A 25,547-nucleotide genomic window follows, 5' to 3' on the forward strand; every position below is an offset into this window, starting at 1 on the left:
ACTTAAGAAGTTTCGAGAAATTGGGGCCAAGTCTTCAATTCAGTCATTTAAGATAAATAGAACAGATCTCAATTGTGTGGAAAACTGTTTGTGGTCACCTCACTGGACAAGTGGGTTTCCTCCAGTTACCCTGGTTTCCCCCTACATCACAAGCCAGCACTCCCATGTAAAATCGCACTCCCATGTAAAATCCCACTCCCATGTAAAATCGCACTCCCATGTAAAACCCATGTAAAATCGCACTCCCATGTAAAATCGCACTCCCATGTAAAATCGCACTCCCATGTAAAATCGCACTCCCATGTAAAATCGCACTCCCATGTAAAATTGTGTCAACGAGAGTGATTAATTTAATGTTGTGATAATTTTTATCTCAATTGTTGTTAAACAATTTTTTAAACTTAAATGCAACATTTTTGGCAATGGTTAGTTAAATGAAATTAAAAGTTAATCAGATTTTGTGCTTCAGAAAACTTGATGTATGATTTTGTGATTATAAGCTTATATCTTAAGAAATTCCTTTTGGGTAAAAAATCTATTTTTATTCCATAAATTAAGGGCTGTCCAAACCCTTAAATCTTCAACTCTATGGGAACAATTTTAAGTCAAAACTGTTTTTTTTAAAGCGATTCCTTCACATATTATAAGCTTGGAAATTGAAAAAAAAAAAATCATGTGAAATCTGGAGACAGTTTTAATGAAAAAAATATAATCGAAAAATCAAATTTGAATGAAAAGGAAAAGAATGTTGTTGTTGTTTTAATATGGCAAAAATGCACTATTTTGTCTTAAAGTGTTAGTAAGCTTTTTAAATTTAAACTATTTTCGCCATATCAAATCACGTCATATTGAATGAATCTATGTTGGTGGCTGATTAGTAATTAACCTTAAAAGTGTGTAAACTATATATAACTCAATTTCAACAAAGTTTAATTAAATCATTGTAAACATATTTTTTTTGGATCAAGTCCCTTTAAAAAAATAAATAAGCACACAAAGAGCTACATGACTCATTTTGCTCTTTACTCATGACTGGTACAAATGCTGTGAACCTTTGATATTTAACCAGTGACCCTAATAATGGGATTTATACAGAAAAAAGACATTCCTCCATAAGTCATTATGAAAAAAAAGGGATGAAAAAATCAATGGTAACATTCAGATAAATTGATTGTAATACTCAGGTACCCAAAACATAAGAAAAGTTGTATTTACCATAAGAATCACTTGATGGAAAAATAAATTGTTTGAAGTTTAAAAAAAAGTTAAAACATGTGTTATTGAATTGATTAATTTATGGATATTTATAACTGATGTAAGATAATACTTTAAGTTACAATATTATAAAATATGTTATAAACAATATATGCTTGTTGAAAATATAACTTTATGGATATTTTAAGAAGTTCTTTGTAACATGTGTTATTTACATTGATATGTGAATATTCACAGAAAATAAAACTAGTTTCAATAAAATGTGAATGTTATTGACTAAACAGAAAACTGAGTGTATGACACAACTTTAAGGCCAAAAAAGAGAACTCTTTGTTTCCAATAATATCTCAAAAAAATAACTGTAGGTAAGTTCGCATAACTTTTTTTTTTTCTATTTAGAGAACGGGGATTCTGTCCTCCAAACCTATATCAGGATATATCACTATTGTAGATTTTTTTAAACATAAAATGGTCAAATTTAAAATTGTTCACTCAAAAAAAGCACATTTTCTGGAAATTACAAAAAAAAATCCACTCTTAAAAAAGTGTAGAGTTTGGAGGAAAAATTATAGTGTCTGTCGGATAAGTGGAAACATATATATTTTTTACGCCTAATCTGCTCAGATATGAGTCAAGAGCAACATGTGTTGGATGTCTTTGTTCGGAATTGACGACATCATGCTGTGGTTTGAATAAGATACTTGGCTATGCAAGGAGTCTGTTAAGTAGATGAACATGGTAAAAAGACAAAGGAGCTGAAGATATTGGTTTAAAGGGTGGATGTCTGAATTGGGGTTAAACTTAAGACATTGATTTAAGGGTGGATGAATGATTTGGGGTTAAACTTAAGACATTGATTTAAGGGTGGATAGCTGATTTGGGGTTAAAACTTCAGACATTTATTTAAGGGTGGATAACTGATTTGGGGTTAAATTGGAGACATTTATTTAAAGGGTAGATGTCTGATTTTGGCATTAAACTTAAGATAGTTATTTAAAGGTGGATTGAATGATTTGGGGTTAAACTTATGATATATTGATTTAAAGGTGGATGAATGATGTTGGAGTTAAACCTTTATGTGGATGTATGATTTGGGGTTAAACCTATATGTGGATGTATGATTTGGGGTTAAACCTATATGTGGATGTATGATTTGGGGTTAAACCTTTATGTGGATGTATGATTTGGGGTTAAACCTATATGTGGATGTATGATTTGGGGTTAAACCTATATGTGGATGTATGATTTGGGGTTAAACCTTTATGTGGGTGTATGCTTTGGGGTTAAACCTTTATGTGGGTGTATGATTTGGGGTTAAACCTATATGTGGATGTATGATTTGGGGTTAAACCTATATGTGGATGTATGATTTGGGGTTAAACCTATATGTGGATGTATGATTTGGGGTTAAACCTTTATGTGGATGTATGATTTGGGGTTAAACCTTTATGTGGATGTATGATTTGGGGTTAAACCTTTATGTGGATGTATGATTTGGGGTTAAACCTTTATGTGGATGTATGATTTGGGGTTAAACCTTTATGTGGATGTATGATTTGGGGTTAAACCTTTATGTGGATGTATGATTTGGGGTTAAACCTGATTCCTGACAGCTAGGTGTGATTCTGACACGCCCTTTTGAGATCGACCTCCACCCAGTGAATAGCTAGAGTTGGCCAGACTTTTTCCAAGGATATTTAATGATTTGTGCAACTCCGACTCAAGTGGTTCTGACATATTACCATTCTTCAGTGTCAGGATAGCGACAACAGAATTTGAATTTTGTCAAAAATCCCTTTGTGTCAATGTTGCATAAATTATGCCGTGACAAAAATATTGTGCTGAGCTTGATACTGTTATAAGGAACTTAAGATTGAAGTATTAAGACCTGATTTGATTATGTCAGTTGTCTAAAGTCCCTTGTATTTGTATGTTTCAGGGCCAGTACAAGCAGGCGAAGGAAGCGTATGAACAGTTCATCAGCTCCGAGGACTGTATAGAGGATACATACAGGGCCACCGCCAACAAACAACTTGGTACGATATGACCTACATAAATAATTCTTAATGACACATCCTCTTTCGTACCAAGGTTTAAGATTGGAAACTTTTTTTAATTTGGTCTTGCATTTATTAGCATTATAACCAAGCAATATTTTTGTTGTCTGAGAAACATGGCAGTCACATAGGGATTTCTTTGTTTGGCAGCGTCTTCCCATTTTTCATATCCAATCAATAACTTTTGAACAACTTAATGCAGTGTCTTCAAATTTGGTATGGAAATTGGTCTTACCAGTAGATGGCCCTACTGATTTTGTGTTCGAAGGTCAAGGTCCTGATGACGTTTATTAGAAATATTATCAATCAATATTTTTTAAACAATTTGGTATAGTGTCTTAAAACTTAGTATGCACATTGGTCATGGATAGTACATGACCCTTATTGATTTTGGGGTCAGTAGGTAAAAGGTTAAGGTTATTAAGAAACCTGTAGGGGATGAGCTTGCTTTAACACCATCTTAAGGTGTAGCTCAAGTAGAATATGTTCCCAGTATCTTTGTATCAGCCATACCTTATCTCCCCTTTTAATTCTATAGGCTGGTTGTTCCAGATGTAGGACAAGTCCCCATATCATTGTGTCAGCCATTCTTTAACTCCTCTCTTTCTGCTACAGGCTAGATGTTCCAGATGTATAACAAGTCCCCGTATCATTGTATCAGCCATACTTTAACCCCTCCCTTTTCTTCTTCAGACTGGTTGTTCTGGATGTAGAACAAGTCCCAGTATCATTGTATCAGCCATACTTTAACCCCTCCCTTTTCTTCTTCAGGCTGGTTGTTCTGGATGTAGAACAAGTCCCAGTATCATTGTATCAGCCATACTTTAACCCCTCCCTTTTCTTCTTCTGGCTGGTTGTTCTGGATGTAGAACAAGTCCCAGTATCATTGTATCAGCCATACTTTAACCCCTCCCTTTTCTTCTTCTGGCTGGTTGTTCTGGATGTAGAACAAGTCCCAGTATCATTGTATCAGCCATACTTTAACCCCTCCCTTTTCTTCTTCTGGCTGGTTGTTCTGGATGTAGAACAAGTCCCAGTATCATTGTATCAGCCATACTTTAACCCCTCCCTTTTCTTCTTCAGGCTGGTTGTTCTGGATGTAGAACAAGTCCCAGTATCATTGTATCAGCCATACTTTAACTTCTCTTTTACCTTCTTCAGGCTGGCTGTTCCACACAGTTGATATCCTTGGGGAGAAGTCTGCACGCGAAGAGCTCGCCATTCACCATTTGAAAGAGTCCCTCAAGTACGACAAATCCAACGGACAAACCTGGTACCTCCTTGGCAGGTGGGTGTGCGGTTACAACCAAATATAATAGGGAAATTTTATGAAGAAACTTGGGCCTGTTTCAAAACAGATCTTAGTGGTAAATAAAAGACATCATTGTTTTAATAAATCTGTAATGAGCATAGAAAGACCAGAGTGAGAAAATGAAATCATATGAAGTTATTGCCTTCTGCAACCTTGGCTGTGATTCGAATGCAGGTAAACTTCTCGACATCAGAAATTATTCCACAAATTTATGCTGCTTTGATTTCGAACTCAAAACTATTGTTTTCCATTGTCAGGTGTTACTCAAGCCTCGGGAAAGTGCATGATGCCTTTGTCTCGTACCGAAACTCCATCGACAAGTCCGAGGCCAGCGCAGACACTTGGTGCTCCATAGGGTAAGGTTTACCTGCTGCAGGGAAGCAGAATGATGTCATATTTCTTAGGTTAACCTTTCCTTTATGTAGTAAGAATCAATGCGTTGTATACAACGATATCAATTATATGCAAGTTTTGGAAAATTTTGTTTTTTTCATACAGTTGTGTCATTTTGTGTCGAGTCCCTTTTAGAAACCTGTGACATCTGCCTAGAGTATTTGCCTCATTGATTGATGGAATATTCTTTTATAGACAATCCCGAAGTGCCGCTATTTCTGATACCTTCATATACCTTTTTCCTTCCGCATCTCCTTTTTAGACATTACAGCCCACGCTTGTTTGAAATTGAGTAGGCTGGTCTATTTCTCCCATGATTCCCTTCTGCTGTATTGGTGTTTATTTATAGTTGCTGTGTAGCGTAACAGTGTCTGCTGTATTCAGAAACCTATTTCGTGCCTGTCTGCACGAGTTGTCCATATATGTACAACATTTCATGAAGGAAACATTGACAGATGGTTGTGTGCATTTATATTCAAAAATGAAAGAATTTATTTTCATTTTATTAGTGTACTAGTAATTTAAGACTTTAATTGCATAATAATTATTTAGTATCTGTAAAATTATAGTCGTATTTATAATGAACCTAGTCTGAAGATGGGCCTGTGGTTTTGTAGCTATTATATGTCTGGTATCAAAAGCGTTAAATCAGTTTTGCATCACTTATTCAAATGAACCTTACAGTTAATAGCTATATTATTTTCAAGGGCATGATATTATTTTAAGCTGGGTTTAATTTTCAAAAAAATAAGGAACATGCAATTTAACCAGAAAATCAATGATAATTCGCATTGCTTTGAGTGATTTTTTTGCATCACACATCTTGCAGATTTTCATTTGATGCAGAAAGAAAACCAAAAAAAACCCCTCATACTTAGTTCTTTTCATTTGATTATCTGTTTAAAACGACAAAACAAGACTATACAAATTTTAAATTCACATAGTCTATAAAATTTATTAGTTAAACGTTTATTCATGCTTTAAAGAATGAAGAACAAGTCCCGCCAGCATTGTTACATTTGAAGCCATTGTCTGGGATAATCGCGTGTCTACAAAGGCAATTCTGTGTTCGCTACATTAGGCAATGTTTTCCAGCCAGTGAAAATTTGGGGCATCTATCAACTCTCTGTTATTGGCATTCATTGTTACAAATTCACCAGACCTGCAGAAATCGTCTGGGAGTCTCTTTATATCTGCCCTAGTTTCCCAAATCAGGGGTATTGATTGGGATGAAGATGTAATCTCTATGTTTGTTCTTGTGCAATGTACGGAAACTGTGTCATTCTCTTATTCAGTAATCATTAATGTATCGGTCAGATTTTCTTCCTTATGAGGACTATAAGCGATGCGGAGGCATTTGAGGTTTCTTTTACCTATCTTTGGAAATGCAATAGTATTGGTTTTCTTTTGTCATTTTGCGTAAATGTTATAAACAATTATGTAGTTCTTTTATAAACAATTATGTAGTTCTTTTCTCAGAATAGTTCGTGACTTATTGTGGCTATGTTAGTCTTGAGGTTTATAGTATTCAATACTCCAGGATTTGAACTGTTGCTCATTATATTAAATTCATTGAGATGAAGGAATTTCATTCATAGGGAATAGTATTGGATATACTAGAATGTTTGACAAAGTTTGTTCAGAAATATTTGACAGAGCTATGAGTAACATTAAGATTGGATACAAGAAAAGGTATATAATAAAATCCTTTCTGGTTGTTTCATATATTAGCACCATGCATGCACCTTAAAAGGATGCTTTTTGTTCCTTCATGAAAACCATAATCACCAAAACCATTATCATAGTCATCATCGGTGTCATTGTCGTCAATCGTCGTCATCATCATCATCATCATCATCATCATCATCATCATCATCATCATCATCATCATCATCATCAACATCATCAACATCATCATCAAAGCCAACATCATCAAAACCAACATCATCAAAGCCACCATCATCAAAGCCACCATAACTTAAGCAACCATCATCAAAGCCACCATCATAATCACCACCATCATCAAAGCCACCATTACTTAACCCACCATTACTAAAGCCACCATCATCAAATCACAATTATCTTAATCACCTCCATCCAAATAATCACCATCAAAACACTTTCATCAAAACCAAAGTATTAAAACAATTTGTGAATCTTTTAATTGATTTCTGTTATCTTTGTTGACAGGGTTCTGTACCAGCAGCAGAACCAGCCTATGGACGCGTTGCAGGCCTACATCTGTGCCGTACAGTTGGACAAGTCTCACTCCGCCGCTTGGACCGACCTGGGCCTCCTCTACGAGACCTGCAGTCAGCCCAAGGACGCCCTTACATGCTATATTAACGCCAGCAAGACGGCTAAAGGTATGCTATGTTTACACCCAACAGACGCCCTTACATGCTATATTAACTCCAGCAAGAATGCTAAGTATGACTCCCTTACGCACTATATTTACGCCAGCATGACAGCTAAAGGTACGCTATATTTACACCAAACGGACGCCCTTAAATGCTATATTAATGCCAGCAAGAATGCTAAGCATGACTCCCTTGCTTGCATGCTTTAGAAATCAGTGAATGGTTTGGGCATTTACTTTTATCTTTGAAAGAACTGTAATGAAACCTGCACCAACATTTTGCTTACGGATGTCTTTTTTTGTACATTTACCAGTTTTACATTCAATCCTTTATCGCAAGTTTTTCACAACCAACGTCAAAACTAAATCTGGCACTGTTTCTACAGTCATGTTTGTTGACAACAAAGTGGTTTGACGTATGGATGCTTTAATGTCTTGATTATCACCTATGTTCCAAAGCAGATCTGATAATTTGTCTTTCAACTTCAAGGTCTTATTGAGGGTAAAAACCTTGGATGATCAAATTAAGGATTTATCCTAAAATTAGGATTGAGAGCATCTCAGACGATCATAGATTTGTTAAGCTTGATTTGTGCTTGAACTAAACATTTAAAAAAGTACCTTAATTGCTTAAAATGGATATCCATGGCTTTGAAAACAATTTCAATAGTGATCTTATCCTCTTAAGTCTGAACGCTACTTTTGACATGAATCCCTAAAACTAAACTTTCAGAATAGGGATTTCTGTTCTATTATGATCGGTCTATTACGAACCTTTATAAGCAATTGCAGCCAGTGTTGCAAGCATAGTTTTTTTTCTGTTTTGGAATTTTAGCTCGCTATCAGTTCCAAATCAAACATCAGTGGGCACGGGGCTGGGACAAATTTTAACGACGTCATTTCTGAAATTGCCGCAATTCTTTGAAAAACTCAAATTTCATATCATTTGAAATCCTTTTTTGCTGTAGTCAATAAAAAGAAATGTTTCAGTGTAATCGCACAGTATTTTTCACCTTGTGGACACCAAAAATACATACTGTTTTTGGTGCTCACTCGGTGAAATATATTACGAGCTTACACTGAAACAAACAATTATCCTTTATGGCTTTAACAATAAGTTCTGTTGATGTTGTGGATGTCATCAACTCTGTGATACTGCGATGACAATGGTAAACATGTATGATTTAAGTCCACTTTTGGATGGTTCTTTTTATGCCCCCTTTTGAAAAAAGTGGGGTATATTGTTTTGCACATGTCGGTCGGTCTGTCTGTCGGTCGGTCGGAATACCAAATGGTTTCCGATCAATAACTTGAGAACGCTTTGACCGAGGGACCTCATACTTGGTATGTGTATTGGTCATCACCAGCAGATGAACCCTATTGATTTTGAGGTCAGTGGGTCAAAGGTCAAGGTCAGTGTGACCTTTACATGAAAAACGGTTTCCGATCAATAACTTGAGAACGCTTTGACCCAGGAACCTCATACTTGGTAGGTGTATTGGTCATGACCAGCAGATGAACCCAATTGATTTTGAGGTCAGTGGGTCAAAGGTCAAGGTCAGTGTGACCTTAACATGAAAAACGGTTTCCGATCAATAACTTGAGAACGCTTTGACCCAGGGACCTCATACTAGGTAGGCTTATTGGTCATGACCAGCAGATGAACCCTATTGATTTTGAGGTCAGTGGGTCAAAGGTCAAGGTCAGTGTGACTGTAAGCTGAAAAAAGGTTTTCTGATTGTCCATATTTTATTTAAGTGTCCAAATCCTACTAACAATTTGGCTCCCAAGGGGGCATAAATGTTTCACTAACATCTCTTGTTTGTCATATCAATATGATTGTATTTTGTAATAATTTTGTTAATTGAGTAACACAAACAATAACACGTATACCTTACTTTTAATTATAAACCAATGTTTCGGCGCCAAGCGCCTTCTTCAGGGTTCTTTTTGTAATAATTTTGTGTATCTCATGTAAGACTTCAGCATGTTTTTCCTAGTGTGTTTCTTTAGGTCAAAGTTAATACAAACTTGTTTAAGTATTAACGAAATTTTTCAGTCAAAGGGAAGTAATAACTGCAAATTTGCTATTCATGTGTTTTGGTAGAATTCAGTATTCAGAGGAAATGAAGTCTGGGAAAAGATTGAATTACAAAGAATAAACTATGAGTTAGTGTATTTCTGGAGAGTTAAAAATATCAGCCATCTTGGGGGCTATTAATTTCAATGAAGGATTTTTAGTAGTAACAAAAAAAAGTAAATCAATTTACGTCTAAAATTGACTTAAGAATTTTATTGAACAGGCCACGTTTTTAATGTGGCAGACTACAGTTGTAAATCCCGCCCATTGTTTTACAGGAGGAGTGGTTAGCCCGAGTCTGAGTGGGAAGATCAAATTCCTGCAGCAGCATCTCTCCAAGGTGATGCAGCATCTACAGACCAAGTAAGTATACTGGGGTTGGGGGAGGTGTACAGGAGACTGGGGTGTAGTGGGGTACATGAGGAGTGGTTAGCCAGAGTCTGAGTGGGAAGATTCTGCAGCAGCATCTCTCCAAGGTGATGCAGCATCTACAGACAAAAGTACATAATGGGTAGGGGAGGGGCTGCAGGGAGCTGGGGTGTAGTGGGGTACATGGAGGTGATGCAGCATCTACAGACCAAGTAAATACATGAGGATGTGTAGCTTTATGAAGGTGGGGGTGGTCATAGAGGGTAGTCAGAGGTCCTGCAACATTATGAAGCATCTACAGTATACAGGCTTTGGGATACACAAGAGTTAAAGGGAGATTCTGATCGGAAAGCAGCTGCTGCAATATTTGTAGCAAGAAAGATTAGAAAGTGTCTTTTAGAGTCAAAACGACTAAGAAGACTTTCATTTGCCCATTCATCTATCAGTAGATAAAATGATCTTAAGTTTGTATTAGAAAGTTTACAAAAGTGCTGGATAAGGTCTATACGTTTGTTTTACAGAACTTTTTAATTTCCATTTTGCTTATTTTAATCAGAAATATTTTATCTACTTGTCCTTAGACCCAGAACCCTGCCAAGTATTGAAGAAGCGTGGGCTTTACCCATTCCTGCCGAGCTAACCTCCAGGCAGGGGTCCGGTACCCCTCACACCGTGCAGAAATCTGAAGGAACCAGTCCATTACCAGGCCAACAGGCTTTTGGAAATCAAAGTGCAATAATTGAAGACAAGAAAAAGAAAATGCAGAGGAAAAGGGTAAGTTTTCAACTTGTACATATTAGTTTCAACATATTTCCTCGAAACATGGTTAGGCAACTATATATTAATTGCCTGATTTTCATCCCTCTTTTTTCTGGTGCCCCTTAAAGTTTTATTGACTGCAATAAGATATTGAATTGGGGTCTTTATTTGCATATTTGTCCAGTACTGTCTGGAAACGGCGTTTATTCATAGCAGACGTTGTCAATGTAAACATTCACATGTAAATAAAGGGGAATTGTTACAATGGTGTTTGTGGTTTGTCTAGAAACACATTTTTATGGTCCCTTATGCAATAAGAAAGAACATGAACACATATTCAATGGTGAAATAGTCATCTAAGAAAACAAGAGAAAAAAATGTTACCACCCACCCCAATTTTAAAAAAATTGGATGAAAATCTAGTAATTAATGAATATTGGCATAAGCATTTTGGTAAAATTAAACAGTGTACACAAATGAGGGCTTATGACTGTCTTCATGTGATGTTTTATGACTATCTTAACACATGAATCTGTCTCAAAACTGAATGAAATGTTTGTTGAATTTGCCTCTTGTTGAACTGAAAAAATAGGTTACCATATCTTCAACAGGAGTTGGTCTTTATAATGAATTTAATGAGGGGTACATGTACTTTTAATTTGCAGGCTGCAGGTGAAATGGAGGGTCCATCCCCACCTGCAACACCAGCCACACCCCAACTCCTGTTACCTCATCAATTACAGATACTCCATCAGCTACAAAACAAGGTAATAATCCTCAGATTATGCCAGTAACATTAAACATTTACTCTGGCATTATTTAACTTGTATGTATACTTGTTCTTAATACAAGCCTCGAAATACGAACCGCCTAGCAAGGGAGCTACAGGTACAGTTTTGAGTTTGTCTGTTTTTTCAACGACAAAAAGAGTCGATGTGTTGTCATAGCCTTAGTGTCATAGGCATTGTTGTACAAAAACTTGGTCATAACTCATAAACCATTCAAGTTATTGAAATGAGACTTGGTACACATGCTGCCAGAAACAATACTCCCATGAGTTATTCCCTTTTTCATTCATTCTGCAGTGCTCTTGTTAATGTATGTGCGCTGAGAGCAAATATTGACAGATAACATATTAGATATGTATTTTTAGATATATTTTGAGTTGTTGCTCTTAAATTGGTAACTTCTATTACCCTTTCCTATCATATGTTTTAGGCAAATCTAGACCCTCAACAACGACAGTTACTACAGGATCTTCAGCACCAGGTGTATCTACAACAACAACATGCCAAAATGCACATACTCAATCAACAGGTAGGAGTTGTACATTTCAACCTTAAAGATGAGCAGTTTGGCATCATTTTTCCCAACAAAATAATTCCATAATTTGTTTTAATTGTCCTGCTTTGGTTAGAAAATAAATCACAAAATTGAGGCCTGGTGTACTTTTTTAAGCCATTTTTGTATTTGTATCTAATCCTGTATTTTCTATATGCATACTCATGGCTAGTCTGAATTTACTTTTCTATTACATATTATACCATTGTTTTCTTATTACATAGTCAGGGCCATGTGGCTTCACTAGTTTAATTGTTTTTTTATATATAATCATACTCAAGGCTGGCTTTTCCATATGAATTACTCAGGGCCAATATCGTAAAGTAGCCAATATCTACTTTGCTGTTTTCCATATGCAGAGTCAGGGCCAGCTACAATCAGGGAGCAGCTCACAGCCCGGGGGACAGTTTGGTCCCCAGGGCCCTCTTGGATCTCAGCCCCAGCAGTTCTCACCGCTGGGCACCAGTGCCGAAAATAGGGGCCAGGACCCCGCTTCTCAGGGACGACCCCCATCGCTAGATAGATTCTCACCCTTCCATCATGGCAACCAGGGCCAGAGTCCGCTGAAAGGCCCTCAGTTGCCCGCGGGCTTTCAAGGTCAGGGTCATCCATCATCGGGCAACATTCCATTCTCATCAAGTACGATGTCTCAGGATTTACATGTAGATAGCTCTTTACCAAAGTCATTAGAAAGTGGAACAGTGAATGAAAAAGAGATAACAGACTTTGCGCAAGACTTGTTAAAACAGTTCAGCAGTGGTAGTATACAGTCGCAAGAGCTTTTAGGTGAGAAATTGACGTCGGGTGACGTGAAGTCTAGTCACGGGGTCGGCAGCACGGGTGTACATTCCACATCTACTCAGGACACAGCTGGTGGGCCAAGCCTCGAGAAATTAATGAAATTCGACAGCGAGGTGTCGAAATGTGATAGCGAGGAATCCAAATACAGCTCACTCCCCAAATTGAACATCCACATGTCCGGGGAACAGATCCTTACTGTGTGTAAAGGACATGGTAAGTTTCTGTGTCAAATAATGTGTATACATTAAATGATTACATGAGTAGTGATTTAATATGGAAGTTATTGAATGATTTTTCTAAAATTGACAAAAAGGAAACTTGGCAAATGTTATCAATTTCAGTAATAACAAGTTAAATGAATTTCATTTTAAATGACCATGAATGTGATATTATTTATATAATATGATTTTATCATAATTACTTGTTTAATTATTTACGGCGCTAAATACATAAAACTTTGCTATATAGCGCACACATTTTCAGTTATTACACTAGCAATATATAAAAAAAAATGTGACCGATTAATGCTTGCAAAGTCATTTATGATATAAAGATGGGTATACAGCACTTAGTGAATAACATGGCTTAATTGTTAGTCTATTATACATTTATTTCGCAACATCCTGCTTACAGAAGCACAACAGTTCCTCTAATCATGCCTGTTCTTTATTGTTGCAGGTCGAAGTGGTTTAACATTGAGCGTGTTAGGTGACCGCCCCCCACCAAGACCCCCCAGTCCCCCCCAGCCCCCTCTCCCCAAGGACAGGCTCAACCCACCCACACCCAGTGTATATGTAAGTGGTATTCATGCATTTAGATTCATTAAGGTTCATTAAGAGACATTCCAAATATTAAATACACACACAATCAAACATAACCAAAAATATTAGTCCGTGCCTTTTTCATAGGAAGGGTCAGGTACCCCAAACAAGAATATTTTTTAGGCCTAATTATACGCTTGCAATGAAATTTGTTTTTTGAGATTTGTAGGACTTTAGAAAATTGGTGTAAAAAATGCAAGGCATAATCTGTGATCTGAACTTGTAAACCATTACTTTCAGAATAATGTTATTTTCTTCCCTCTCAAAATAAGATGCAAAACATTTTTAGATATCCATATGAACCATGTCTGATCTTTACAGTTGGAGTTAAAAAAGGATGCAAGTTCCCCGGAGTTACAACAGTACTGTCAATCTCAGCCTGTCGTCGTTATACGAGGGATGGCCAGTGCTCTCAAACTTGGTAAGAAACTTGGTAATTTGTTTAACAATAGTAGTCTGACAATAACTCATAACTTGTATAAAACCTTCAGAAGTTTGAGTATAAACTTAAGTGTAGTTTTGCTGTAAATAAGAACAGTCTGTCACCCTTATACGTGGGATGACCAGTGCTCTCAAACTTGGTAAGGACCTTTGGTGACAAGTTTGATAAATGTAGTTGAATATGAACAACTTGTTTAAGACCTTTGGAATTTGGATTATAGACTTGAATGTAGTTTTGCTATAAAAATGTACAGCCTGTTGTTGGTTGTTGGTATATGAGGGAGGCCCAGCGCTCTAAAACTTGGTAAGGACCTTAGGTAGTTAGTTAAGTAAGGTAGTGAGATAAGATCAACTTGTTTATGACCTTAAGAAATTGGAGTATAAATTAAAGTGTAGTTTGCTGTTTATAAGAACTGTTAGGCTGTTGTTGTTATATGAGTGGAAGTCAGAGCTCTCAAACTTGGTACAGATATATTTTATTTTGCTTCCAACTGTGTTGAGTATTACATTTGAGTAATAACTACTTATGATTCAATTCAGACTTACATCGTTAATTTATGTCCTACTGCTAGAAACAATCTTTCACACAAATTGTTGTTCGATAAGTCTGTGAAATTTTACAAACTATTTCTTTAAAAGGTGAAACTCTTTACCAATTAGTGAAACTCTTTACCACCAAGTCTACTATTAAGTAGCTGGCAAATATTGCTGTTGATAATGTTGCTGCGATTTTTTTTACATGCGATTCAAGAAATCTGCTCCTTATTTCAGACCTTGGCCTGTTTTCTACCAAGTCGTTGGTTGAGGCCAATGCAGAGCATGCAGTGGAAGTGAGGACCCAGAAAATGCAGGCTCCGGACGAAAACAGGGACCAGTTTGGGAATAAGGTAAAAATTTTGAAAGGATCTGTTTGACCAAAAATAGGGTTTCAGGTTAATGGAAAGAAAAAAAAAATTGCTTAATTATCGCCTTGCTATATTTAATGGTAAGATGGCCAGGGACGATGTAGAGCATTTTGTTTTATTAAACAGAATTTTCTGGGATTAAATTTGAAAGAAATCGGATCTGACACATTTTCTGTTTCTTTTATTCTAAAATTTTATAAGAAAATGTCTATTTAAATGCTGTTGATTGTAAACTGCTTAAGAAACATAACATTGCTATACAATTTTGTTGACCCTAAGCAGAGTGAAGGATAATTTACTTTATTAAGTAACATTGGAACAAAACTACCGGTATTATAAATAACAACACTGAAGTTTAGATAACATATGGCACCAAAAAAAGCACAAAAGAAAATAAACATACTCTAATAAGTGGAGTGTAAAGTTAAGAAACAACTCTTAACAGTTGTACCATTTCTTTTAAAACTTTCACTAGTATACATGTGTATATTTTCCTGTAGGTGTGGTACTGCGCGAGTAATCGGAACAGAACTACAATTGCCAAGTATGCCCAGTACCAGGCGGCCAGTTTCCAGGAGTCTCTCAGGGTATGCACTATAACATGATACATTGGACATGTTAAACAGTCTGAAAACTGAAATTTCTGTAGCATTTCTATTACCTTATGTGGTATGAAGCTCTTAAATTTGTAGAAACAATTAAATTATTTTTTAGAATTTTTTTCTCAGTGAAACATTTAACCCAAAGGGGGAAGGCAATTTTTTTTAAATGCTAACAGGGTGTCTTTTTTCGCTAATTTGGACCTCGAAAGGGTAAATTTGCATCTGTAGGGGGGTGGCATAATTTTAAAGGGCCTTCCCCCTGTGGGTAATATTTTTAAATGGAACAGCCCTCTGAAGAAATAAAATTACAAGCTTCAAATTACTTTCAGTTTTAGAAAGGAAAAGTAATATATTGTGAAAATGTGTTTTTATGATTGAGAAAAGGCAAAGAAACATAATTGAAAAAGGAGTATTATTAATTATTGTACCCTGTTTTTTAATTATTTTTTTTCTATGTACAACAACAGTAGTTTATAGCGGGCAACAACACCAGCTGTTATACGCTGCACTGTTTCCCCCTGAACAGTTACCTGTGGACATCATTGGCAGCCAATAAATGTCTGGATGTACTGTCCTCCTTAAGGAAGTTGATATTTTAATTTATAACAATATTTATATAATGTTCTTTTATATCTCCCTTTACAGGAGGAGCAAGAGAAAGCCAAGGGAATTTTCAAAGAATCTGACAGCGACTCAAATTCATCTGTTTCATCCAAGTAAGTTGATAACCTGGCCAGAATTTCCTTAAAAATATTTTTATGTCATACACAATAAAGTCTGTTTGATATTAAGATATAATTTTGAAAATCTGTTAAACTGAGCAAAAAGTACCACGTTCACAGATAATATTAAATCTTGGAACACTTTCAATATTTGAGTTAAATGGTCTTTTGATTTTGTAGAGCCCGTGTGCGATGAGCGAGACATAGTTTTCACATAGTTTTCACAATGGAGGTTCTGTGTTTGTCTGTATAAATGGATAAGTTTCAGTTCAGACGTTCATACAGACATACATGGAACCTCCATGGTGAAAACTTGGTCTCGCTCATAGCACGCATCTTGACCACGCATTATAGGATTTTCAAAGAAAGAAGGTTCACGATGATGAGGTGGCATCTTGTTTTTGTTTGTATTTAAAACTATTACTAAATCTCTTTTTGATTTTTTAGACGAAAGAAGATGATAAAATTCGGCACAAATGTTGATCTCTCCGACCAGAAGAAATGGTATCAACAGCTACAAGAGATAGCGAAACTGCCCGCATTTTGTCGGCTCGTGTCGGGCAGTAACCTTCTAAGCCATGTCGGGCACACGATACTGGGCATGAACACGGTACAGCTGTATATGAAGGTTCCAGGGGCAAGAACTCCAGGTATAATTCATTTGTTATCTTCTACTTTTACCTAGATTCTGCATCTTGTGCCAGGCAGTTAATTAGTGTCTAACTACCATTATGAAAATTTTGACAGTGACCCTTTTTATAATGAATATCATTCAGGCCTCAGAAATGATGATATTTGTTCATCATTTCCATGTATGAATTCACTGGTTATCTTCAAATTTATGTAAAAAGCTACCCACATTCTGTCGTCTTGTGCAAAGCAGTTTATTACCGAGCGACTAACACCCATTATGAAATTTTTGACAGTGAAAGATAGAAATTAATATGGCCTCAGACTTGATGTTATTTGTTCATCATTTCAAGGTATGATTTCACTGGTTATCTTTCATTATGAAAATTATAAAAATTTTGACAGTGAAGCTTTTATTAATTATTGAGATAAAACTAAATAGGTCCCACAACTTAATATTTCTTTTTCATCACTTACATTCATAAATAAATGTTTTAATTTTGTTTGTCTTTCTTCATACAGGACACCAGGAGAATAACAATTTCTGTTCCGTGAATATCAACATTGGCCCAGGAGACACTGAGTGGTTCGCAGTGCCGGAACAATACTGGGGGGTTATACATAGCATGTGCGAAAGGTACGGACTATTGAAACAGTTTGTAATTACATTTGTTAAGTCATCTTAAATGAAGTTCTTAGTGGGATTTTAGGAAGAATGTTTAGTTTAAACTTATTTATTTTACAATTAGTGTGATACCAGTTATTACAACATTATGTTAATCACTATAGTTGGCACGATTTTAATTGAGAGTGTGGTCTTGTGTTGTGGGGGGAAAAGGAAGTACCCGGAGGAAACCCACTTGTCCGGCTTGTTGACCACATACCAAACTGATATGCACCCTAGTCTGGGAATCGAACCAGGGTTGCCTAGGTGAGATGCGATTGGCTTACCACTGCACTAAGCAGACAACATAGGAAGATTATTTTGAGTCATCTAAAAGTTAGAGAAGTCATAAGCTAAAAACTGGCTCCAGATATCGTATGAATACTGACCCTTAAGGGCACCTGAAAAAAGTCTGCTTTAAGGATGGTGTTATCTTCTGCCCCTATTCATTAGAATGTACATGTGTTTAAAAGAATTATGTCTAAACTAAATAAAATTGCTAACTAAATAATAGAAGATATAGAATGTTGAAATACTGCCTTTGTCATAATGTTTCTTTCATAATTATGACTTTCTAAATAAGATATTGTTTATTTGTACTTATTTGTACTTATTTGTACATTCACATCATGCTATATTTGTCTTTGCCACATTTATCTTGTTAATGACCAACAACATTTTTTATGCCGAATTGGATGGTCTCACTTCCAAATGTCAAAGCTGCAAAACCCCATGTTTTCAGTAGCAACGTTTTTAGTATTTAATCTTGGTAATTTGATCACACATTTTTTTACAAAATGCCAAGTTACAATTTTTGTAGTTACAATTTTTGAAGGTTTGGCATTTTTACTTCTCTTTGAGATGTTTAATTATTGCTCGCCATTTTGATCACATGATACAACATCATTTTATCATGGACAATTTACTCTACATTTTGCAGTTAGATGCGTCTCCCCCTTATGACTTTAGTGATGGAAAAATTCCGAAACAGAAAAAATGCAGCTTCGCCATTTTGAAGTGAGGCCATCAATATATATAGAATATTAACTGTACTGTTTTGGGAACACAACGCTAGAAGGCATACATTTCATTTGTTTCAGGAATGGTGTGGACTATCTAACAGGCTCTTGGTGGCCTGTACTGGAGGATCTGTATGAGGAAAATGTTCCCGTGTACAGGTTTATACAGAAGCCAGGAGATCTCGTCTGGGTAGGGCCAGGATGCGTACACTGGGTGCAGGCCATTGTAAGTATTAGAGTGGTTCTAGATGTTATAATTCATGAAGCAATCACGATAATCAGGTTTTTGATTTCAAGTTTTATGGCAGATGAAAAGTCAACATTTGTGAAAAACTTTGAAATTACTTCGAAATAGTTTTAATCAAATGTAATTTAAAAGCTACAAAATTTGGTTTAAACATATTTAAAAAAAGAAGAGTACAACAATAGTAAGTTGAAATGGATTGATAAACAAGCAATGTAATTGCATATACTAATTCCTTTCCATGTAGGAGTACTAATTCCTTTCCATGTAGGAGTGTACAGTTACGAAATGCACATAAAATAAGTGAAAATCGAGCTACAATTTGACATCTAAATTAAACAAGTCTTAGTAGATGAAAATATCAGCCAATATAAGAAGTCTTTTGCCTTAGGTAGTTGGGAAGCTATTTTTAATCATAAGTTTTATAAAAAAGAATAAAACTTATATTAACCATGTGAATTTACTTTAAACTTCTACAATTTCAGGGCTGGTGTAACAACATTGCGTGGAACGTTGGTCCGATGACGACACGTCAGATTCAGCTAGGTTTGGAACGATACGAGTACAACAAGCTACAGAACTACAAGTCCATCGTGCCTATGTTACATCTTGTCTGGAACATTGCCAAAAATGTGAAAATTGCTGACCAGAAACTGTTTGAGTTAGTCAAGTGAGTGGACAGTTGGTTTCCTCTATATAGTTGATAATCTTTTTGTTTTCCTGCCAAGCACACTTTTGAAACAAAGAGGAGACAAAGGGCCTTTTGTTCAGAACTTTGTTAAAGTTAACAATTTTGTTAAAGATGCACTCTTACTCCCAAAGACGATTTATCACAATTAATAATATTGTTTTAATATTCCAGAAAGGATGAATAAATGTCGTAAACAATGGTTCTTATAAAGGATACCGAGTTTACTATGAAAGAAATGAGCATATAACACAATATTTCTACATTATGATACTATAGTAGACTGCAGTAAATCTTTTAGCATTCACCAATCATTTAATAATTTTACACTTTATTCTATTTAATACACAGTTACACTCTTGTTATCAGTAATTAAAATTTTCCATAAATGCACTATTTAGTTAGAATGTAAAGGTTTATCAGTCAAAATGTATGTTTGTTATACATTTGTATGCATTGATTTTTAATAAGAGTGTCACTTTAACATTATTATTGTTAACATTAAAATAGTTACAGCTCTGGATGTTGAATGGATCTGATGTATTTTTAACAAGATTCGAAATGGCTGTTCCAGCTGTTCTTGTTTTTATTCAAGTATGGGAGCTCATCATGAAATATTTCAAGGCGAAAATTTAACAAAGTGATTGAATCATGTTGTTAACTTGTGCAAAGATCTGAACAAAGGACCTTATTTAGTAGCATTGGCGAAAAGAAACTAATTGAATTAGTAAAGGGAGTGTACTATAAGGCTTTGTTTAAGAAGTATGGGCCAATCTTATCAATGTGTACGATCATTATTTCGAATCTATATTCCTGAAAAATACTAAAATTTATTTCTGTTTTACTGATCAGGTCGACACTTGTGTGTTCGTTGCGCAACATACAGTTAACGCTAGACTTTGTGGGCTCCATGGGTATTGACATTAAGTGGCACGGAAGAGTAGAGGGGGAGGCTGCACACTACTGTAATGTATGTGAGGTACGGTAACAAGTTTTAGTATAAGTTAACCTTATAGTGTATTAGTGTAGGTATTTTTTATGTAAATGTATTATTTGAAAGAGCATTTTGGTTGTACTGTATTATCTGTGAGTTTTAACTTAAGTATAGGATTAATTGTTAAACTCGCTTGCGGTGAATTTGACATATCTGTCACAATGGTGGTTATGTGTATGTGCATGCGTGCGTCAGTCTATTTTGACTGAACCATGACCAGGCTGTAGTTTGAAGGATTTTCAAAAAACTTGCCATGAAGGATAACCATGATGAGGCGGTGTGTCACGCACAAGACCGAGGTTCGTACTTCAAAGGTCAAGGTCACACTCAGAGGTTAAATGTCAAAATAAGTACTGTTAATAAATCTGGTCAGGTCTGAACCTTGAAGTATATATTTGCCAACCATTTGTTTTTTCTGTCCTCAGGTTGAGGTGTTCAACATATTATTCGTGAAAGAGCAGGACAGCAAATTTGTCGTTCACTGTCAAGACTGCTCGCGGAAAATCCACCCCCGCCTTGAGGGATTTGTCGTGCTCAACCAGTACCGGCTAGACGACCTAGTCGGTGTATATGACGTGTTTACAATGCAGATGCCTACACGTCAAATACATGGATATTGATCTCGTTACATTTATGGTAAATATCACATCTGTATAAAATTTCAATCTTTTTTTTGTGTGTTTTTTTTAAAGAAAACTAGTCTAGATATTTCATAGCCTTGGTGTCGTTGTTGTCATTGTTGTCATAGCACAAACACAATATGCGTACCCATGACTCATAAACAATTTAAAGATATTCAAATAAAACAAAGGACAGACTATTGCAAATCCTGTTGGGCTTGAAAAAAAAAAAGAAGACAATTTCAATAGAAATTTCAACAAAAAATTTGATATATTAATCGCTTACACTTAACCATTTAGTATTTTGAGTAAAACTAAGGCCTTATAGTGCAGCTTGATTAAGCTGCTGAATCTCGCTATAGCACATGTGAGGCTATCAGCAAATGCTAAGGGATTGCGATTAACAGCATAGCAATTGTATGTTGCTATAATGAATATTTATTGCACTTGATCATTGCTTGGCAAATTATAACTTTTTATTTTTCATAAATACCCAAAAAAAATAAAATGTTTATTTCTCTTTCAGGTGTGTCATCCAGATAGGGAATCAATGGCCATCAACTCATCTAACTTCATACCTCATCTACTTATTTATTGACTACATTTCAGTCATCCCACAGTGAAATAGATTATTGTGTTGACCATTTCTAATGGATCACCCCTCATCACTCATTTTACTTCCAATTGTTCATTTTCTTTGTGTAGACCATAACTTGTGTATCATCCCTCATCAGGTTATATATATATATACAGTGGGTCATTTTCCTAAATTGTGTTGACCATAACTTGTGGATCAACCCTCAACAGGCATATTCTACAGTGGGTCATTTTCCTTAATTGTGTTGACCATAACTTGTGGATCAACCCTCAACAGGCATATTCTACAGTGGGTCATTTTCCTTAATTGTGTTGACCATAACTTGTGGATCAACCCTCAACAGGCATATTCTACAGTGGGTCATTTTCCTTAATTGTGTTGACCATAACTTGTGGATCAACCCTCAACAGGCATATTCTACAGTGGGTCATTTTCCTTAATTGTGTTGACCATAACTTGTGGATCAACCCTCAACAGGCATATTCTACAGTGGGTCATTTTCCTTAATTGTGTTGACCATAACTTGTGGATCAACCCTCAAACGGCATATTCTACAGTGGGTCATTTTCCTTAATTGTGTTGACCATAACTTGTGGATCAACCCTCAACAGGCATATTCTACAGTGGGTCATTTTCCTTAATTGTGTTGACCATAACTTGTGGATCAACCCTCAAACGGCATATTCTACAGTGGGTCATTTTCCTTAATTGTGTTGACCATAACTTGTGGATCAACCCTCAACAGGCATATTCTACAGTGGGTCATTTTCCTTAATTCTGTTGACCATAACTTGTGGATCAACCCTTACCAAGCATATATTACAGTGGGTCATCTTAAATTGTGTTGACCAGAATTTGTGGATCATCCCTCAACAGGCATATTCTACAGTGGGTCATTTTCCTTAAACATGTTGACCATAACTTGTGGATCATCCCTCATCTACACTTGAATGGGTCATACATGTGTTTCCATAAACATTTAAGTACACATTTGATTATTTCTTGGTGGTTGATCAACTTTTAATTTGTATTGAAAATTTGTGGTCTTCTCATTTGCAAATGATACTGTACATTATTTTAATTTCTCAAGCGTTTTATATTTGTGATTTTTCGTGAAATAATCAAGCCACAATTAAAAATCTAGTGAAGTATTAAAATTACTGTTTTTCTATTGTTTTTATGACTGAATATTTCAATAATGTTGTCTCGAATATTTTAAACCTTTAAAAATTCACCAAGACCAATATATCATTGATAAATGGAAGACCTTGAAAAATTAAAGCAACTTCTTGTACATTTCTGTTTTTGGATCATCCCTCGTTGTTTAGATGTTAGGAATGCATGGATGAACTCCGGACTCGGTAATAGATGTGCAAATGATGCAGTTGTATAAAATTGTGTTTGTTGGCTATATGTTGCATTTCATTATAATAGTTGTTAGTTGTTAGTGAAATATGAAAGTCATTGTGTATAGTGCCGTGTAAGTAACACAAAACTTAACAATGTTTTACATGTTTTGAATGTTATTTATTTTTTATAATGAATTCATTTTCTACGGTTAACTTACAAAGTTAGTTCTAGTATTGTAAATGTTTGTCTTTTTTCTTTTTTTTTCATCCCAAACTGTGAGACCGCTTACCGTAAGTTTTTAAGTCTGACCTTTTGAAAAAGAATGGACGTCAGATAATGTGATGATTTACCCATTAATGAATTAAAAATTAACACATAGTTTTTGTATTTCATATTCACACTGTTATTTTTGTTATTATTTTTGAACATTAATATTCAACTATTTTGAATCAACACATGATGAAAAAAAAGTATTTTCTTTTTGTTATGAAAGTTAACTCAGAAGTCTAATACTATATTGTACAGTGAGTGTATGAATATAACTTTACAGTAACATTTCGAATTTCCTCTTTAATTTGATTAATGATTTATCTTTTTTTAATTTTTTTTGTACAAAAATATTTATGTTTAATACAACTGTCAAAAAATGCTTGAATTTGTTGCGGCCTATTTAAAGATCTGTTAATTGTATTTAAGCTCTAATTTTCGTAATTCATTTGTTCTCTTGCTATTAATGATAATTGTGGTATCTTTAAAAGGTGCACAATGTGTATTATTTATACATGTATACAAGTCTACACTCAGATTATTTATTTTCATCATGTTTTTTGCTTTTTCATATACATGACCATACTTCATTTAAATAAATATGGTAGTTTCTACAATGATTTTACAAATGACTGGCTCAGTACTTTGGGGAAACTTTGTATTTACATTTTTTATACAATTCTTGGATATGTTTCATTTTGTATCTTAGGGCTAATTTATTTTTTAAGGAAGGCCATACTAAATTGATTTTGTTTTGTTTCTGGCTCCTACATGTACATGTATTTCACTCCTTCCCCTCCCAGGCAGAAAAAAAATAGACGTGAACAATAAACCCCAAGCATATTATTTTTAAGGTGCTTGGAAAAGCAATTTGGTCATGTAAAACTTTAAAACAAAGCTGCTTACTTGCAGGTTATAATTTCTAAAGCAAGCTATTTTTTATGGTCAGTAAAATACTTCTTGCATGATTAATAGAAAATGAAAAATGCAAGTTCCTTACTTATATTTATTGTTTTTGATAACTTGTTTTGTTTTTGGAAAGCCTATAACCTACTAGCCAGGCCCCAATTTTTCGAAAAACTTCTAAATCTTAACAGCCATACATAGTATATTTCAATTCGCTAAAATACATAATGAAATACGAATTTGATAAATGAAAAAAGATTAATTGAGATCATCATAAAAGTAATTCCTATTGAAAAGATAAAAAAGTAAGAATGACCAAACTGTAGGAAAACAAAAATAGTGAGGTTACATGTAGCTTAATCCTGTTATAAGGGACTTTATAAGTTTATAAGAAGTGGGGCCAGATGGTGCACAACATGGACTCAATTCGGGATATGGTGTAATGTTATACAATGATAATTGAGAGATAAGTAAATGGTTCTCATTGTTTGCAGAAACCATCTGTCATATTTCTCACAATAACTTCACAACTGTAGTGCATATATATGATAATAAATGTTCATGACAATTATTTGAGCACCATGTACATGTATACATGTATGTAAAAGTATGTAGTTTGTGGTGCAGTACTTTTAGAAAGTCATATGTCCAAATGAAGGATTTGGGACATGGTACTTTTATTGGTATCTACATGTACATGTACATTGTAAGTTCATAACATAGGTCTCTTTCTATTCATTTCATCTTGTACGTACATTTTGTTGACAGAGATAAGTTTTCAAATAAAGTTTGTATAAAATATTTGGACTTCTTTTCTTTACTCCATAGGACTAATATTTATGTGAAATCTCATTACAGAGTTCTGGCCCAATACTTAACTCTAAATCCAGGATTAATTGTGCTTTTATTACTCGAAGAGCATTGATTATTATTTAAGTCTTTGATTTATTGAGCTTTGATTAATCATAGAGCATTGATTACTATCATTTACAACTCGGAGAATTGAAAACTATCATTTACAACTCGGAGCATTTATTACCATTATTTACAACTAGGAGCATTGATTGCTGTTATTTGCAACTCGGAGCATTGATTACTATTATTTGCAACTCGGAGCATTGATTATTATTATTTACAAGTCGGAGCATTGATTTCTTATTTTTTGCAACTCGGAGCACTGATTACTATTATTTGCATTTCTGAGCATTGATTACTATCATTTACAACTCGGAGCATTGATTACTATTATTTGCAACTCGGAGCATTGATATCTATTATTTGCTCTCTCGGAGCATTGATTACTATTATTTGCAACTCGGAGCATTGATTACTATTATTTGCAACTCGGAGCATTGATTACTAATTTTTTTGCAACTCGGAGCATTGATTA

At 35.1% G+C, this 25,547-nt stretch overlaps 1 protein-coding gene across 2 annotated transcripts in view; it reads left to right on the forward strand.

Moving 5' to 3' along the window:
* The window catches only part of LOC128219717 (lysine-specific demethylase 6A-like), a 68,284-nt gene extending 44,924 nt beyond the window's left edge, over positions 1–23,360 (forward strand). For both annotated transcript variants that reach the window (XM_052927648.1, XM_052927649.1), the window contains 21 exons: positions 3,155–3,251; positions 4,434–4,560; positions 4,842–4,940; positions 7,168–7,343; positions 9,695–9,779; positions 10,367–10,559; positions 11,210–11,311; positions 11,763–11,861; positions 12,245–12,899; positions 13,365–13,480; positions 13,829–13,928; positions 14,720–14,835; positions 15,354–15,440; positions 16,101–16,171; positions 16,625–16,827; positions 17,330–17,444; positions 18,572–18,716; positions 19,220–19,404; positions 20,275–20,401; positions 20,842–21,052; positions 21,563–23,360. In XM_052927648.1, coding sequence (XP_052783608.1) covers positions 3,155–3,251; positions 4,434–4,560; positions 4,842–4,940; positions 7,168–7,343; positions 9,695–9,779; positions 10,367–10,559; positions 11,210–11,311; positions 11,763–11,861; positions 12,245–12,899; positions 13,365–13,480; positions 13,829–13,928; positions 14,720–14,835; positions 15,354–15,440; positions 16,101–16,171; positions 16,625–16,827; positions 17,330–17,444; positions 18,572–18,716; positions 19,220–19,404; positions 20,275–20,401; positions 20,842–21,036 — 3,093 coding nt within the window. In that variant the 3' untranslated portion in view covers positions 21,037–21,052; positions 21,563–23,360. The remainder of the gene's footprint in view (positions 1–3,154; positions 3,252–4,433; positions 4,561–4,841; positions 4,941–7,167; positions 7,344–9,694; positions 9,780–10,366; positions 10,560–11,209; positions 11,312–11,762; positions 11,862–12,244; positions 12,900–13,364; positions 13,481–13,828; positions 13,929–14,719; positions 14,836–15,353; positions 15,441–16,100; positions 16,172–16,624; positions 16,828–17,329; positions 17,445–18,571; positions 18,717–19,219; positions 19,405–20,274; positions 20,402–20,841; positions 21,053–21,562) is intronic.
* Positions 23,361–25,547: the final 2,187 nt, after the last annotated feature.

This window comes from Mya arenaria, chromosome 15, assembly GCF_026914265.1.
Source record: "Mya arenaria isolate MELC-2E11 chromosome 15, ASM2691426v1".
Lineage (NCBI taxonomy): Eukaryota > Metazoa > Mollusca > Bivalvia > Myida > Myidae > Mya > Mya arenaria.